Source organism: Sphaerodactylus townsendi, linkage group LG01 (assembly GCF_021028975.2).
Source record: "Sphaerodactylus townsendi isolate TG3544 linkage group LG01, MPM_Stown_v2.3, whole genome shotgun sequence".
Taxonomy (NCBI): Eukaryota; Metazoa; Chordata; class Lepidosauria; order Squamata; family Sphaerodactylidae; genus Sphaerodactylus; species Sphaerodactylus townsendi.
The window spans coordinates 48,144,289-48,162,254 of NC_059425.1; the positions used below are offsets into that span (position 1 = coordinate 48,144,289).

Below are 17,966 nucleotides of genomic sequence, written 5' to 3' on the forward strand. Positions count from 1 at the left end.
GGCTCCGAGCTTTCCCTTCTGGATTTGGAGGAACCGGCGGGAGAACGGGTCTCGCTGTTAACTCTTTTCCTGTCCTCGTATCAACACGAAGTCTTCCCTTACTGCTGGGACGAGGGACGAGGAGACGACTCATGGGGACTTACATGAGTCGCTTTGGGGCGCTTGTCTATGGATCGAAAGTGCCTGTGGATCGGATATCTGCCCGCTTCCGTATGGATTACAAACCTCAGATGCAACCTGTCACGGAGGAGACGGGCCTGACCACCTTTCATGCGGCAACACAGGAGTCCATTGAACGATTCCTGGACTCGTATTTTGGTGATGCTCCCAAGAATCCACCGTGGCATAGCACTGGGGCCCGTCCGAAGACCACCGTTGAAACCGGGACTATATCGGGGATTGGGAGGTATCCGTACTCAGCCCGATCGACCCCCCAGATCCCGGATCAGCGGCGGCACCTGAGGTGCCCCGTGGAGCCACCGGTGGGCACGATGTCCTACGTTCAGATGAAGAGGAATCCGAGGAAAGCCTGCATTCCCATCCGGATCTATTCCCCCTCCCATCAAAAGAGAGCTGGGATGAGGAAGTGGGTCGACTGCGAGATGCCCAAGAAGCATGGGCCCGTGGAACGCCAGCTATGGGAAGAGGAACGAGAGCAGCTGCAGCAAGAGCGCTGAAAACCTGCAAAGGGACCGGGAACAGCAGCGCAAAGAAATCCAACTCGAATTGACCGTACTAAAGACGCTGCAACGACAATATGTGCAGAAACTGTCAGTCCATGATAAAGTCCTGGAACACTCCAAACTGGACTTACAGCGCCAACGCCCAAAGCTGCTTCAGGCCTTATGGCGACGCAAAGTGAACTAACTGCAGCGGTTCAACGGGGCGAACTGGCCAAACTGGAACGAGAGAAAGCAGCTTTGCATGCGCATTCAGGATGCATTGACTCGCAAGGAGAGAGAGCTAGTCACTTTGGAGAGGGAACTGAAGAAGCAGCAGAACAGGATGCCCCAGGTTGGAGTCTACGCTGTCACTGGTACAGCCAACGCCAGAGGGGCGACGCTGCTGGGTCCTGCTACCACCTTCCAAGGACCGCTCCCACCGAACACCAGCGGCGCCGGCGCTGGTACCCCCCACCTCCACCGATTCGCCCCCCCCCCTGCGCAACCGCTGCCTCAACTGCGCAGCCGCTTCAGCGGGCGCCAAGGGCCGTGGAGAGAGGATATTACAGACCTCCAATACCTGCCCGCTTCGATGGGGACCGCTTCTAAACTTCCCTACTTCATCCTACAACTCGATGCCCACATGGAGGACTATGACGATTTATACCGGTCTGAACGCGAAAAAATACGGGACATCGGTTCCGTCTTAGATGGGGCGGCAGCTTCGACTGGTTTGTGACCCTTTGAATCTGCAAGATGAGGATACTTCGCGACGGTGCCGGCGTTCCTCCAAGCCTTAAGGGCTCGCTTCCAAGATCCGGTGCTGAAAATGAAGCCGCCCGCACCATCAAATCCATTCAGCAAGGCAACCGCCGCTTGCAGAATTTGCCCGCGAATTTCGTGCGGCGGCTGCTCGACTCCCTCCTGAGTGGCCTGAGCGCATGAAATGTGAATACTTCTCGGATGCCGTCGACGGCAAACTGCGTGAAACGGTGTTTCTAATTCGGATTCCCGCGCACTATTGCTGATTGGATCGACTTGGGTCCCAGGTGGCGCCTCGCTTTGAGTACGCCGCGTCGGCCGCCCACGCTTCAAAACCCGCCATTACTTAATTCTGCCAAGCCCTGCAGCCTCCACCGAGACCACCTCCGAAAGGCCGCCGCCTGGGATTGTGTCTTTACTGCGGAGGACCGGGTCATCTAGCCAACTGCCCGAAAAAAACAGAAGCCAACCGCCCGCCGCGACGCACCCCATCTGCCAAGCCACCACGCTAAATCCGGCCGCCTCCAACGGGCTCGGGTTTCCAAGGGAGTTACCGGCTTAACTCCAGAGGAGGGGAAGCAGCTGTTTGCCTCTCTTCAACCCCCATGGATATGGGTTCGACTCCAGATGCGGTGAGTGAAGGCAGCGCCCCCATTACGATTCAAGCGCTTTCTGGCCAACCCCGCTAAACATACTCGCATTATAGCCTCAGCCCTTGTAGATTCTGGGTGCTCCCATTGTTTAATGCGCCCCAGGTGGCGGAGGAACTAGGTCTGAGACCGAAGTCCCCTGGCTAAGCTTCCATACCATTCACCCAAATGGACGGCAGTCCTCTCGGGATCGAAGGACCGGCCCAGTTCAAAACGCAACCGGTTCTCCTCCGCGCGCTTCGACCATTGGGGAGAAAATTAGTTTTATTCTGGCGCCAGTGGCCAAACACTCCATAGTTCTGGGCATGCCATGGTTGTTGTTGCATGAACCAAAATTCATTTGGAAAGAAAGGATCTTAGAATTCACTGACCCTCCCTGCGGGGAACACATGAATTGGGGGGAAAACTCGGCTTCTCCTGACATACCCCCGCCTCTGGCTTCATCAGCGATGCACTTAATTGCTCCCGATTCTACCGCATTCCACCGGGCTTACCAGGATTTAGCCAGAGTATTTCAGGAGCAAGAATGCGATCAATTGCCACCCCATAGAGACACTGACTGCAAAATCGCGGATACAGCCAGGGGCTTAACTGCCCAAAGGTAGAATCTACCGTGATGAGTCCCAATGAGGAGAAGGAACTGCGTTTCTAGACAAGAACCTCGCCGCTGGTTCATACGGCGGGCTACCAAACACACGATGCTGCTCCTGTATTGTTTGTGAAAAAAAGGATGGGTCTTTACGGCTCTGCACAGATTACCGAGGACTCAATGCGGTCTCCCTGTCCAATAAATACCCTTTGCCATTAATCAAGGACCTTTAGATGCATTTTGGGCAAGGGACGATTTTTACTAAGTTGGACTTGAGAGAAGCTTACTACAGAGTCAGAATTGCGGAAGGCTATGAACATTTGACTGCATTTAACACCTAAATTTGGACAGTTTGAATACTTAATAATGCCATTCGGTTAAGTGGGGCCCCCCCGGAGCTTTTATGGTCCCTTATCAACGAAGTTCTCCATGATTTATTATACAAGGGAGTAGTGGTGTACTTAGATGACGCTTTTAATTTATTCACAAACCATGGAAGAGCATGAAGCATTGGTTCGAAGTATTAAAACGCTTTGCTCAACAACTCCCTCTTTGCCAAACTTTCTAAATGCTGTTTCCACCAAACCTCTATCGACTATTTGGTTACCGGATCTCTGCCGAGGGGCTAAGAATGGATCCTGCTAAGGTTGATGCAGGCCTCCAATGGCCTGCCCCTACCAATCGAAAGGAACTCCAATCTTTCCTAGGGTTTGCAAATTTCTATCGTGCCTTTATACCCCAATTCGCTGAACTGACTCTCCCGCCACAGACCTCTTACGCACTAAGGGTAAAGATCCTCAGGCTGCCAAGCCCGACCCCTTTCCTGGTCTAAAGAATGTCAGACAGCCTTTCAGCTTTTAAAATCAGCTGCTTACTACCGAACCTATCCTGAAACACCCTGAACCAGAGCTCCCGGTTGTGGTTCACTTGGATGCCTCGGACAAAGTGCTTGGGGCAGCCCTGTTGCAGAGAAATAAAGATGATAGGCTGGTTCCGTGCTTATTTATCAAAGAAATTCTCCGGGTGCTGAACTCAACTGGACTGTAGGGGATAAAGAGATCTGCGCCATCAAAGTAGCACTTTCCACTTGGCGCCACTGGTTGGAGGGGGCTAAACACCCCTTTCAAGTTTGGTCGGATCACAAGAACTTGGCCGCCTCTCCACCCCCCCCTCAAGATGTCCGCTAAGCAGCCCGCTAATGATTTCTTCTCGCTTTCACTGTCCATTTTTCCCCGAAAACCAATAACTGGCTGATGCGCCTCGCCAGCTTCACCCGGGAGGTGGAGCTGCCTCACGGGATATTCCGCACTGTTCTCTCCTCCCAATTGGGGCTGGCTGTCACCCGATCTCAGACGCCCACTCCTCCTTCTCTACCCATTCCCAGCCTGGTCTCTCTCCTTTCCTACGGGAACTCGAAGAGGCGGGGCTGCGTGAGCCACCAGCGGAGGAAGGTGACTCCCAATTGCGCTTCTGGAGAATGGTGTTTGGCGGCGGGGATTGTTGGTACGCGGCCTCCTCCCGTAAGCAGGTTCTCGAGGCCTGTCATATGATGCCCGCCGGGCTGGACATTTTGGCTTCCTAAAAACTCTGCATTTGGCCCGCCACAATTTGTGGCGCTGACATGCTAGCGACATTGAGACATATATTAAAGGTTGCTCTGTTTGTGCGAAGCCAAGAACGCTCCGAAAACCCCATGGTCTGTTGAAACCTCTCCCGTGGCCTCCCGCCTCTGGGAAGTCATCTCCATGGATTTTATTACGGATTTGCCAGAAAGTCAGGGCAACACGGTCTTGTGGGTGGTGGTGGACTTATTTTCAAAACTAGCCCATTTTCATCCCATGTGCTTCCATCCCTCCGCCATCCTAAGCTAGCTGCCTGTTCATTCAGCATATTTATCGCCTACACTCACTGCATAGGTGGTCTCCTCCACCATCGGCCCCACCATTTCAAAGTTCTGGAAGGTTTTTCTGGGTTTGTTGGGGCTCGGCGTTGCCTGCTCTACCACGCTCAAAGTGACGGTGAGTCAGAGAGAACGAACAGAACCCTGGAGCAGTATTTACGCTTGTTACACCAACTACCACCAAGACAATTGGTGCGAAGCTAATTCCGCTTTGCAGAATACGCCTATAATAATGCGGTTCATAGCAGTACAAAAGACCCCTTCGAAATTGTGTCTGGTCGGTCCTTCCTCCGCTGCCGCAACTACCTGGGCGGAAGCATTGAATCCTCCGGAGTTTCAGCAGTGGATTTCATCTCTGGCCGAGGGTGGAAAACGGTCCAGACTGCCTTTACAGCAGGCTAAAGACTCCCTAAAACTTCAAGCGGATAAGCACCGCCGGATTTCCTTTATGGGCTTCGGGTGTATTTGTTCACCAAAAATCTCAGAGACGGCATAAATTTTCAAAACTAGGCAAAAGATTCGTGGGACCTTTTCAGATTACTAAAGTGATTAATGATGTCACTGCCCGATTGACTTGCCTAATTCTCTAAGTAATATCCATCCTGTCTTCCATTCCAGTTTGCTCAAGGAGGCTCCTGCTTCCGATGCCTGGCACGACTCCGCCGAGAGACCCCCACCGACTATAATTGATGGCCACAAGCATTACTTAAATTGACGCTTCATCCTGGACTCTCGCTTTAATCGCAAACGCTTTGCAATATTTTAGTCTCTTGGGTGGGTATTCCTCTGGGTATAATCAATGGGTTTATTCCGGTAATATTGACGCTCTCTCATTTCTGCTTTCCATCGCGACCTTCCGCGACAAAACCTGGGGAGAAGTCTTTTTAAGGGAGGCAGAGTGTCAAGGATTCAATGGTGTTGATGAGCGGGTCAGCCGCCTGGCCTTGACTACATTCCACAACCCGGGCGATGGGCCAGCTTCTGCAGCGGAGACCTTATCTCTGCGAGGGAGATGAGACCTCCGTTCCCATGGGAATCCGGGAGGGGGGATGGGATGGACAGAGTTATAACCTGTGTTTCTGGCGGGAGACTTTATTCCTGCCACGTCGTGTACGTGAGCTTTCTAGGATGTCTGAATAAACGGTCTTTTACACCAAAAAAGCCTTTTATTTCTGCTTCTATGGAATTCCTTACAGGAGTACTGTAAACTGCCCAGAGAGGATGTGTTGAGTGCTGGAATTAAAGTCAATCAAGCTGTCTACTGAAGCTGCAAGAATTGCCTCATCTTTGCACCATGGAATCCAGGCTATTGGGGCTATTGAAGGCCTCCACAAAGTCTCCACAAGTTCTCTACTTGACTGTGCCCACTGCATACCTTGCAACAGTGCTCCTTTTCTTTAAAACAGCAGCAAACCTCTCACTTCTACTTTCACTGGAACAGCAGCTGTCAGAACCTTGGCACAGCATGGGGCATGGATCCAGCAATTGGGTGACTACCCTATTTGCTGATAAATATGAGGCGACCCCACTTGACGGTTGATATCACCCCTCCACCCCAGCTGTCCCAGAAGGGATGACATCCAGGATGGCAATTAGATGGGTTCCATGCAGACTCCAGTCACTCAATAGTTCCCTTGCCACTTGAAGTGAGGCCTCCTCTAACAACCCCTCAGCTGGGCGTGTCCCAAAGCACTCACCCCAAAATCCCTTTCTTGGATGCAAATAATACCAGCATTTTGCCTCTCTTGGATGCAAATAATACCAGCATTTTGTTTCAGTAGTCAGATATTTCAGTTCTTTTAGAAGGAGAGTTTAGCCTGTTAACATTGACTGAGATAATCTTCATGTGTATCTTCTTGCAACAACAGCTGCTACTTCATCTAGCTTGTCCTCTTCCTTTTCCAACAATTATCTTGGTTTGTTGACTACTATACTTTCAAAGATTTGTTTTAGTTGATCCTTTCTGGGATCAGTTCTGGAATCTTCAAAAGGGTCTTCTCCTGCAAGATGTATTACTAGTTGTCTGGCTTGATTTTTTGTTTTGGCAATTCCTTTCCCTGTGGATAAGATAATTTCCACAGCAAATGATATTCTCCAATAGTATTTTATTTTTATTTTTAGTAGGACTTGTCTTATTGAATTAATATTCAATTAAATTCACTTCTTTTCCTCAGAAGTGTGTTTGGTAAATCTTAAAAAATTGATATGTCAGTTTCTTACACCACTAGTGGTTCAGCTCATTGCTTTCTGAGGATAGAGTCTCTGATTTTCTTGTATGCAAATCTTACTATTATATCCCTTGACATTTTTTTTCTTGCAGCAAACCTGGCAGCTGTGCAAACAAACTTCCTGTTCCTTGTTCAATGTTTTATACATCGTTGCTAAGCATCACTATATGTTCTCTCCTGTGTTATTTCGGCTCTGTTAAGGTGATATTGTTAGGTATTGAACACTGCTGTTTGGAGTTACCAAAACTGAGGACAGATCAAACCCGCTCCCCGCCCCCAGATATAGGATGTCAAAATACAGTTCCTGCCTTTCTGGCTAATTTGTGGGAATAACCCATAGTTGCCCTCCTGAGCTCAGAGGAGAAGTACCCTTCACAAGTAAGGACCAGTGGTCGTTTTTGAATGGATTAACCATATAGAGAATGGAATACTGTCAGATGCACATATTCACTTGATCTTCTGTCTCCCCATAAGTTATATTATCTTGGTGGCTGTACAAAAAATGGAGGGAATGAATGGGGTGGGGAGGAGAGTTACTAACAAACTCAGAGTTTGATTGTTCTTTGTATTTCAGTTCAGGAAGAAATCTTTTTCACATATCAAATAGCCAGCCTGTGGTGATCCACTCCCATTCCTTTTACCCCTGCTCATTTTCCTCACCTGCAAGTCCCTGAGAAGCAACGGGAATCAATGAATGTGTAAGAGGGGGTTTAAACCTATTCTGTGAGGTAGAAATGGTTATTGCTCTCCTCCCTGTTTGTCTCCATAAATCCTCTTTCTGCTTGTAACCCAAGGATCGGTATGGCTTGGTTTCCAGTTACTGTGTAATTTATCTGGCCCCAGGGCTCATTCAACACTAATAAAGACATCCTGCAATTTTTCATCTAAACTCCCATTCCTCACCAAATTTCTTTCTTTATAAAAATTTGTATCCAACCTTTATGCCCTTTGTCACCAACACAGCTAACAATGTAAAACATACATGATAAAATCACATGTGTAAACAATTAAAATCAGCCCCCAACACATATTAAAACAATTAAAAGCAGAGTTAAAATATAAACAAAATAACAGTTAAAACATTGGTTAGGAAGAAGGGATCATTGAGGCAACACCAAACAAAACAAAATAGTCTTCACCCACTGACAGAAAATGGCAACAGAACGGGATAGATAAAACTTCCTGGGGAAAGAGTTCTACAGCTTTGCTTGTAGCGCTGCTCACCTGAAGAAACTGGTTTTTCAGACTTATTATGTGGTGTTACTGTCTTTTCTTTTTGTAATCTGCCTTGAGTCTTAGTCAGAAAATAGGTAAAATAAATACAAAAATCTGCAAACTCTAAAAATCTATTTTCCAGAGATTAAAGAAACGTATGTATGTTTATGTTCCAAACAACAATGCTTGTGGTTTTCCATCTTCAACTCCCTTAAAAATTAATGCCTTTTTCCAAGATTCTGTTTCAAATGTTAGTGGGATGCTGTGTATGTCAGTCCTGGTTAATATGTGGATGGAAGACCAAGGAAATTCAGGGTTGCTTTTCAGAGGGAAGTAATGACAAACCACCTCTGAATGTCCCTCACCTTGAAACACTAGGGGGTTGCCATAAGTGAACTGTGACTTGATGACACTGCTACACGTGCATATATGGGCATTCAGGACATAAAGACTGGCCTACACTCTTGCAACAACCCCTACTGGGGTTGAGTATCTGTGAGGTCTGATCAGTGATCTATCCACTTCCAAGTTGGAATGAAGATATCAGGGAAACAAGCCACAGCCAGTGGGGAAAGGTCAAAAGGCTAAAAATAAATATGGTTAAAGAGTAATATAGGACAGCAATTACATCAAAATAGCATAGTAATGGAGATGTTACATCTAAGTCTAGGAATGTGTGTAATTTAAAGCCCACTGACCCTCTGAGAAGGGACACTGTCAAAACGACACCTTCTTATACTCCAGAACAGTACACAGAGAAGCAGCAAGAGCACTGCTTTGGGTGGCTACAAAGGCTAAAACATGCTTTTATAATTTATTCTTTGGTAACAGTAAAAATAAAATGGGTGGGAGTGGATTGGCAATTGAAATCCTTAAAAGCTCAAACGTGTTGATGATAAGCTCAGGGAAGATTTTCAGTTTCAACATAAAACAACCATCTGTCAACAGAGAATGCTCACCTTTCCAGAGTCTGAAGTGCTTTCCGATGCAAGTCATCTTGCGCGCTTTTCAGGGTAGCTGTGACAGAAGACACAGACATGCCATCTTGAATCCATTGCCAACAGCTGCACCTTACAGTACAGTACAGTACAGTACAGCACATTTGAAGAAGGTATTTTAGGGGGGAAGTCATACTTTGCAAAAACTAGGATTTTCCTAATGAGTTCTACCACCAAAGCTTTTCTAAAAGTGTTTTCTACCTGATTAGTAGGGTTTGTACTCACCAACTTTAAAAAGGGATGTGACAGATTCATGCAGGAGGGGTCCATTGATGGCTAAAAGCCATGGTGAATAAATGGAACCTCTAGCTTTAGAGACAGTAAACCTATGAAAACCAGCGCTAAGCAAAGCCATTGGACTCTATGCCCTGTTTGCTGGCCATTTAACCCAGGCGGTTGACCACTGTGTGAAACAGGGCAATGGATTAAATGGACCATTGGCATGATCCAGCCATGCTCTTGTTCCACGAGGCCAGATGTTTGAACCTACTCCTTTCCTGTAGAGTTCACTTCAGTTTATAAATACAGCATCAAAGTGCCCTAGAGATTCCATCTATTACATATCCAAGGTCTTCTATTTTACCCTTACAACACATCTGTGAGGTTGGCTGAGCTGCAATAGCTGACTCAAGCTTAGCTAGCAAGCTTTACTGCCAAAGTAGGATTTAAATCTAAGTCTTCCTGGTATTAGGCCAACCCTCTGACAGCTGTGCGACACTAGCTCTCAATGGAAAATAGTCCTCCCCTGAGAACCTACTTGAATTTTGAGCTCTTCAGATGAGATCTTGGGCTTTGTCAAATTAGACCAACATCTAACAAGAGCAGGGCCTTCTCAGTTATAAGAAAAGCCCTGCTGGATCAGATCAGAAGTCCATCTAGTTTGGCATCTGAGCATCCTGGTTATCACAGTAAGTTGATTCTAGTACCATGTATTCAATGGCATGCTGCCTCTGACTGGAAGGGGTTTGGGGTTTTTTTAGTTATTGTGGTGAAACAACTATTGCTAAACCCGGCTTACATAAATATCTCAAAAATAAGCCCTAGGATCAGCCTTTCGTTCTCTGAGAAAGCCTGTGGGACTGCTTTTTAGAAAGCAATGCAATCCCCTTTTTAGAAAAAAAAACCCTTTATGCTGGCTCTCCCCCCAGCCCACCCCACCTCCCATCAATTCTAGTGCTGATGCCTGAAACATGCATTAGACTTGGGTCAAGTGGTGCAACAAACGTTTAACCTATAAAGGAGAAAGGCAAATATTGAAGGAAAGAAAGCACAATTTAGTCATGCCAGTTGGGTGACAATAGCCTGAAGAAGCATGTGACAATACCTCTCCCCAAAAAACTGAGAATTAGATGATCAGATCACAATTAATAAACACCAGGAATTACATCAGTCTGCATTTTGTTCTCCCACTGCAGCCCACAAAACTCTCTTGGTTATCACCATTGGCATATCCTTTTATCTGCCTGCTGAAAATATGACCAACCCACCATGTATGGTACTATATCATTAGGATCTCGCCCAAAGAACCTGTCCTTTTTTGCCCATCCTCTGTAATCAATAGAAACTAATTTCTAGCCCACTTTGTTCCAAAGGAAAAAAAATGCTGTCCCAGTTCTAGAGAACTGCAACCTCTGTTTATTTGGTGCATGGCATGCAGTTCTGCCTTCCCCCGGGATTTATTATATGCCTATCTGTTTGGATCTTATTAATTTACTTCATTTACACCCTGCCTTTCTCCTTCATGGCAGACCCAAAGAGGCTTGGATCATTCTCCTCACCTCCATTTTAACACCACAAAAACTATGAGGTGGGTTAAGCTGAGAGTATGTGTCTTGCCTAGGCCACCCAGCAAGCTCCATGGCATGAGTGGGGATTCAAACTCATTCTAATCTGGCACACAAACTATTGCAACACACTGGCTTATTCCTCACTAGTACTGGACTGTCCTCTGTATTTTAGGATTGGTGGCTGTACCCGGTGGTGGGATTCAGCAGGTTTGCACTGGTTTGGTAGAATTGGTACCTAACGTTTTGTTGAGTTCTACAAACCGGTTGTTAAAAGTGGCTTTCAGAGCCCTGGAGCAGTTGTGTGCCTTGCTGCCTAGCTGCTCTGAGGTGCTAAAAGCCCCATCACCCCCTCTCCCAGGGGAGGGGGAGAGAGGGGGCTTTCAGAGTCCTGGAGCAGCCAGGTGCCTTGCTGCCAGGCTGCTCCAAGGCGCTAAAATCCCTGTGGCCCCCTCTCCCAGGGGAGCGAGTGGGCTTTCAGAGCAGTGGTGGCAATGCCCCGTTGCCCCTCCTCCACCCCCACAAGAAGTTCCTCTGCAGCAGGTAAGTGGGCGGCAGGGGGGAAGGGGCACACAGTGGGATGCAGGCGAACCGGTTGTTAAATTATTAGAATCCCACTACTGGCTGTACCCCATTTCCTTTTGTCTCAATTTCTCTCACTTCTTCCCAGCTCTAAAAATCCTTAAAGGAGAGAGCAGAAAAATACCTCCTAGTAGATCCTCCCATTAGAGGGAGTGATAGGAAAGGTGGCAAATAGTGGAAGGTGAGAGGATGGTGAGGGGGGAGACCAGAAGAGACAACCGTTGCTGCCTCAACCATATGCCTGATGGGACAATTCTGTCTAATCTGGAGAACCGGGTTTATTCCCTGTTCTGCCATTTGAGCTGTGGAGGCTTATCTGGTGAACCAGATTAGCTTGTGCACTGCAACGCATGCCAGCTGAGTGACCTTGAGCTAGTCACAGTTCTTCGGAGCTCTCCCAGCCCCACCCACATCACAGGGTGTTTGTTGGGGGGGAGGGAGAAGGGAAAGGAGATTGTAAGTCCCTTTGAGCCTCCTTAAAGGAGAGAAAGTGAGGATATAAATCCAACTCTTCTTCTTACAGGCCTTGCACTAGGTCCTGCAGAGCCCTGGTCTCATCAGACAGAGCATTCCACTCAGACTTGAGCCATTGCTGACATAACATTCAAGCCAGCGGATCTGTGGGTAGAGAATAAGAGGCTGCAGAGGAGAACTAATTTCTTCCCAGTGGGTTCATAAGACTATTTTTGTGGGTATGGGTTCTGAGGAATACAGGGCCATATTTATACCCAGCCATTATTCAGAGAACACAGGTATATAATGTTTGGAAACAACAGCATCAGTTTTTTTTCTCCACTACTACACAAGCCAACTTCTGTTTTAGTGGTTTATTAATTAATCTGCCTTTAAATAGTTCTTATTATTTAATTGCTGCAATCTACTGAGGGCCCTTTAGGTAGAAAAATGGGATAATACTGTAACCAATTAATAAATATGAGCTTATTTTATTTTTTATTTTATTTTTTGGCCTTGAATACGTACTTTTGATAGGTACTAAGTAACTCAAAAACAGGCATTTTGAAAATTACATGGGCCCAAAATCTGTATTACTGGCACCTTACTTGCTCTGGGTTTCCCCCAAATTTATGGCCTCTGGCTCTCTGGAAAGCTGTCAACATATGTGCATAGAGGAAAAACATTTTGGAGGCAGATTTTAGAGTTGTTTTCCGAGCCCTGGCAGTTCTGCGTGGTCATCTGTGCAGAGCAGCTGGAAGTCTGCCCAAGACAGACAGCTTAGGTGGTGCACCTGCTATCTCCTCTATGTAGAAGACGTGTCGCGAGCCTGCTGGCTTATGAAAGAGGGGACAAAACTCTGCCAGAGGTTCAGCCAACATGAATGTCCTCAGGGGATACTGAAACTCTTCTGGGGAAGGTTTTTGGCTCCTGACCAGAGTACAAATTAGAAATGACAGATGATGGCTTAGTCTGCGGCACCTTCTCTTGCCCTCTGCTATTCAGAAGATGCAGTCCAGTAGTCCCTGGTTTTTCCAAGTGAATGACTCCCACATTCACATCAAATAAAGGGGAACAAATGAGCACTATAAAGTCAATTGTACCTCTTAGTACAACACAGAAGCTGATGGCCTTCTACGGATAGCTAAAGGAAGCAAGAGCTTGCATGATTCACAGAAATAAAAAAAGTAAAGCCTTTGCAGTCAGGGAAAGCCTGCAAAAGTTTGGCCTTTCAGATTGTTAAAGACACAGGAGCTGGTGAGGTCAAAACAAAACAGAAAATGGGCAGCAGATATTGCTGGATGTGTTTCTCCCACATTTTTGGCCTCTGGCTCTCTGGAAAGCTGTCAACAACACAGGTGCATGAAATGTTACCCAGTATAAAAGGATTGGCACCAAGCATAGGATCATGTTGGTCCTCTTCCTCTTTTTGTCCAAATCATTTGCTGTGCTTTAGTTCGGTTCAGTGCTAGTTCTGGCCAGTATTAACCTAAGAAAGGTTGCTTCTAATATCTAAAAAATTCCTAGAAAGAATGATGACATACTGTTGGTAAACATAGTGTCATTGTCAGGGAGCTTGTCATAAGAGCTTCATGGAAGTATCCTTAGGTACACATCTGCTGGGTACAACTGATGTAAATGCTTCCTATCAGAAATTGGTGGCAATATTCAAAGAAAAATTCCTTTCTTCTCATTATTGGGCCATCTTTTAATATTTCCTTTTGTTAAAACAATATTCATCGCATCAACACACCAGAACCAAAACAGTCTGCAAAACAAGCCAATGAACTCTTAGTCACATCGATTAAAATGGGCCTTTTCCATTCTATTGGCTACATGTTAGGCTGCATATTTCCTTGCTCGCTTTAACTTAGTGGATTTACTACCAAATGAATGTGCGTAGCTTGGAAAAATTTGGAAGTCCTTGGAAAAAATTTTCCAGCACTCAATCTAAAATATTTTGCTCCTGTGAAAATGCCATTTTATTAAACTTGTACCTGCTGCAATGAATGCTATGCAGAAGAAGTTTGTGGCCACAAATCAGCCTGGCCCATCCCTTGGAATGGGACTGCATCATGGTGGGAGTGATGTCAGAAGTGTAACTCCATGACAAACAGTAGGTGGAGAGAAGAATTACAAAATCCTGTTAGGTATATAAGTGATTGTAAAGAACTTTAAAAATGGTCTAAACATTACATTAACAAGAAACATCTGAGGCTAGGTTTGTTTCCCAAACTAAATTCATATTCTGGGTAGATTTTTCGTTTAAAGCAAAGAATTCTCTAATTTTCCCCTCACAGTTTTCACTTATATTTTTATTTTGAAGTAGCTGCTCTTTAATTTTATAATTATAATGGTTTGTTTCTTTTTTATCATCCAACATATTGAATTTGGGTCCAATAATATTCTGGATTAAATATTTATTTAATCTGTTTGGGCTATCAGTAATTTTGAAGCCCATATCATGTAAATTCTCAACAATGAAGTGTGTCGTCTTCTTTACAGTCGGGTAAGTGCGACCTGCAGCTCCAAGAAGCCGCTTGCCAACCATTCCTTCAACAAAATTTGTGCCAACTCTGTCCCCATATCTACTTGAGCATCCTTCAAATTTGTTATTTAATATCGAAGGAACTCAATTACACTGGTTTCTGAGTATTTCAACTTTTACTGTTTGATTTGTAATTCTCTTGCAAAGAGAATATTGAGTTTAGTCAATGTAAATTCCAGAAAGTCACTGCTGACAGATTACAGAATGTGTGAGTCAACAAGCCCTTGACAGTATGACATGCAGCTGGATCTGGGAAAGCTGAATTTCTCAGAACAACCAGCCTGGGGATCATCAATACCAAGCCCAAGATCACCTCTGCAAGCTCAACCCTGGCTCCACTGATGTATCGTAATCTGAAAGAGACCTAAATTGTCCCTGGTACCTCACTGCATAGTCAGCTGGGGTAATTTGTAACAGATTTACATTGTGCATTTCATCAAGCCAGGTCTCAGGTCACATGTACCAGAGTAGCCACTTTCTCACTGAATCATGTAACAGTGAGATCCTGTCCTTGAATGTCACTTTGATCAATATCAAGGTCGGATGGGGGACAGAGATTAGAATCCTTTTTCTTGTGTCTAATGGAATAGATAGAAGATTGGCCAACTAGCAAGTCGTCTCATGTCTCCCCCAACTGTCACCACAAACTAACGCTTCTCATACTGCAACAGCATCCTATGCTACCTCAATATGATTGGGCTCCAAATCATAGCTCATAACAGGTATCAATCAATAAATTATCAACTAGTTGATTAGGTTGAATCTGGTCCAAGAGAAATCTCGTTCAGAATATCTCATTTCTATTCAAACACGCTATTCCATACCAGATGATGTTCTCAATAGTCAGCGAACGGATCTGAGGGACTGGATCTTTCATATGGATGCATTAATAGAGATCGAATCAATGCTGCAAGAAGAATCAGGTTAAGTATGGTGTAATTATGTTGTGTTGTATTAATTGATAGGGATATTTATATTTAGTCTATTTTAGCTATGTCGATATACATGGGGTATTTTTTGTGTATGTTTTCATTTTATGATGCTGTGTATGAGGAGATTGTGAAGGCCTATAGCCAAGACAATAAACATATTACTACTATAATAACTAATTGATTATCAGTCCCACAGATCAGTAACTCCCTAGCCCAACAGCATTACTCTCACCGCAGAGAGGAGTCCCAGAATATAATAACCTACCTTGCTAATTAACATGATAGATAACTAAAGTCAAAGTTCCATGGCAGAGAAATGAAACACTAGTGTTACCCTCTAGTGCCATCTAAGTGGCAACACTCTCAAAAAGGAATTGGGCACCAAGGCACGGCTTGTGCCAAATCCTAGACTACAAAGAAGCGGATTTCTAGTTCTTGCAAATATATCATTTCTATACATAATCCTTTGAAAAATCAGTTTTTTCAATCTTTAAGTCATAGTGAAACTCTTCGTTGTTTTGGCTGCAGCATACTAACACAGCTACCTCTCTGGAATAAAGAGTTATATTGTCCCCAACAGATGATAAAGATGGGGAAAAACTCCAAAAAGTTATTAAAACTCATTCACTTACAGTCCAGGAGCAGCAGCTCATTTCAAACATGCTCTCTGCTGAGTTAAGCCCATGGGAGTATTTCTTACCCTCTCAAAACCTGTGCTTGTCTTAAATGAATTCTGCATGAGATAAGGGAATCTGGATTGTCACCAGAGTCAGCTATGGAACAGAAATTGCAAGAGGTGCTTTGTGAACAGTCCACTGAGTACGTCATAAAAGTGACTTTTAGCCAGGAAAAAAATGTAATAGAAAAGAAATATTTTATCAGTAAGTGATCTTGGTTTGAGCTGTGTGTTGGGGGGGGGGGGGGGGGGGGGAATAAAGCAACTTCAGTGAAACACAGTTCCAACTTGTTCAGTGAGTTATAAATTCAGCAAGACTTGCACTAATACCTCTTGACAAGAGGCCTGTCTTACAAAGACACATCACACATTATCTACCAGCAAACATGTTTACCACTGTAAGTACACACAGCAGACAGCCATAGCCTCACCTGGCTTCCAGGTACAAGTGGCTCTATCATACTTAAAGAGGGAAATTTGTATTTTTCATGTACACATTAAAAATATGTGAAGCAGCCTCCAAATGGAAGCTGGATGGTTTGGGATCCCACCCCACCCCCACACACTTTAAATCATAAATCTGCTTTGTATTTTTCCCCTTCTACACTAACTAGATTGATACAACACAAACCATTCCAGCAAGCTCAGTATTTGTGCATTTGATAATCTTTTCTTTTAACTTGATCTCTTCAACTGAATTTTACCATTTAAAAAACACTGAAGATAGTTGTGTTCTTTCCATACTGGGGAGTGGATGACCTGCATTGGGAGATAGACAGGAGGAGTGCAATCGTGTTAATTCTCCTGGACCTCTCGTGGTATGCTTCTGGACTACCTTTCGGGGTTGGGAATGGGAGGCACTGTTCAGTGGTGGTTCCATCCTACCTCGGAGGCAGGTGGTGCTGGAGAACTGCTGATCCCACAAGGTTCCATTTTGTCCCCTATGCTTTTTATTATTTTTCTGAAGCCGGCTAGAAGAGGTTATCCAGAAATTTCGGGCTAACTTCCTCCAATATGCAGATGACACTCATCTTCACACATCTGCAGCAGATCCCAGGGAAGATATAGAAACCATGAACAGGTGTCTAAAGACAGGTTTGTAACTTGAGGGTGCTGCTGGGCCAGGGTGCCCTATTGGATAAACAGGTGGCAGTGGTGGCCAGGGATGCATTTCATCACCTTTAGCTGATAAACCATCTGTGGGGGTTTTGAGGAAAGATCTTGTCACTGTGGTACATGCCTCAATAACATATAGATTATATTACTGAAACATGTTGTACATGGTGTTGCCCCTAAAGACTGTCTGGAAGTTACAGTTGGTACAGAATGCAGCAGACAGATTGATGACTAGAGCAGGTCAATTGGACAATATAATTTTCATTCATTCATTTAGCCTTTGTTTGGCATAAACAGTATAAAATCACATCAAAATCGCATCAAGATACAAGCTTGCAACATATAACAAATGAAGTTGAATCATACATACTGTTGCTTATGGGATATTTCCAGCAGAAAGTTTGCAGCCATTTTACAGAATGTAGCATCAGAATTATTTAATAAAAACAATAGTATGCTTAGTTCATCCAGCTCGCTAGGTATCATAGAAAGCAACCTAGAGTATTTGATTCTAATACTTGCCGATTTAGGACAACAGAATAATTGGTGAGTTAATGTTTCTAATTGATTTGCATCACATGAACACACCCTTTTGCACATTTCTAGGTTGTTAAATCTACCTCGTAGTATGGCAGAAGGGAAAACAGTGAAGCGAGCGAGTGAAAAAACTCTTCTCTGATCTGGATTGGTCAGATGATACAGATAGGAGGCCATTCTGTTATGTTGTAAGGGGATTGATAGATGTAAAGGTGAACAAGTTTTCCTCGCTGCCAGAGTTAAATAGTTCCATTCTCTCACCAACAATTTTTGTTTTAATAATTTATGCGATACTATTTATTTATTTATTTATTTATTATTTGATTTCGTATAC

The 17,966-nt window shown here is 44.8% G+C and overlaps 1 protein-coding gene across 1 annotated transcript in view; it reads right to left on the minus strand.

The window, feature by feature from the left end:
• Positions 1 to 17,966, minus strand: part of TTC7A (tetratricopeptide repeat domain 7A) — a 197,949-nt gene that overhangs the window by 100,005 nt on the left and 79,978 nt on the right. The window contains exon 11 of the mRNA XM_048504819.1: positions 8,966 to 9,023. Coding sequence (XP_048360776.1) covers positions 8,966 to 9,023 — 58 coding nt within the window. The remainder of the gene's footprint in view (positions 1 to 8,965; positions 9,024 to 17,966) is intronic.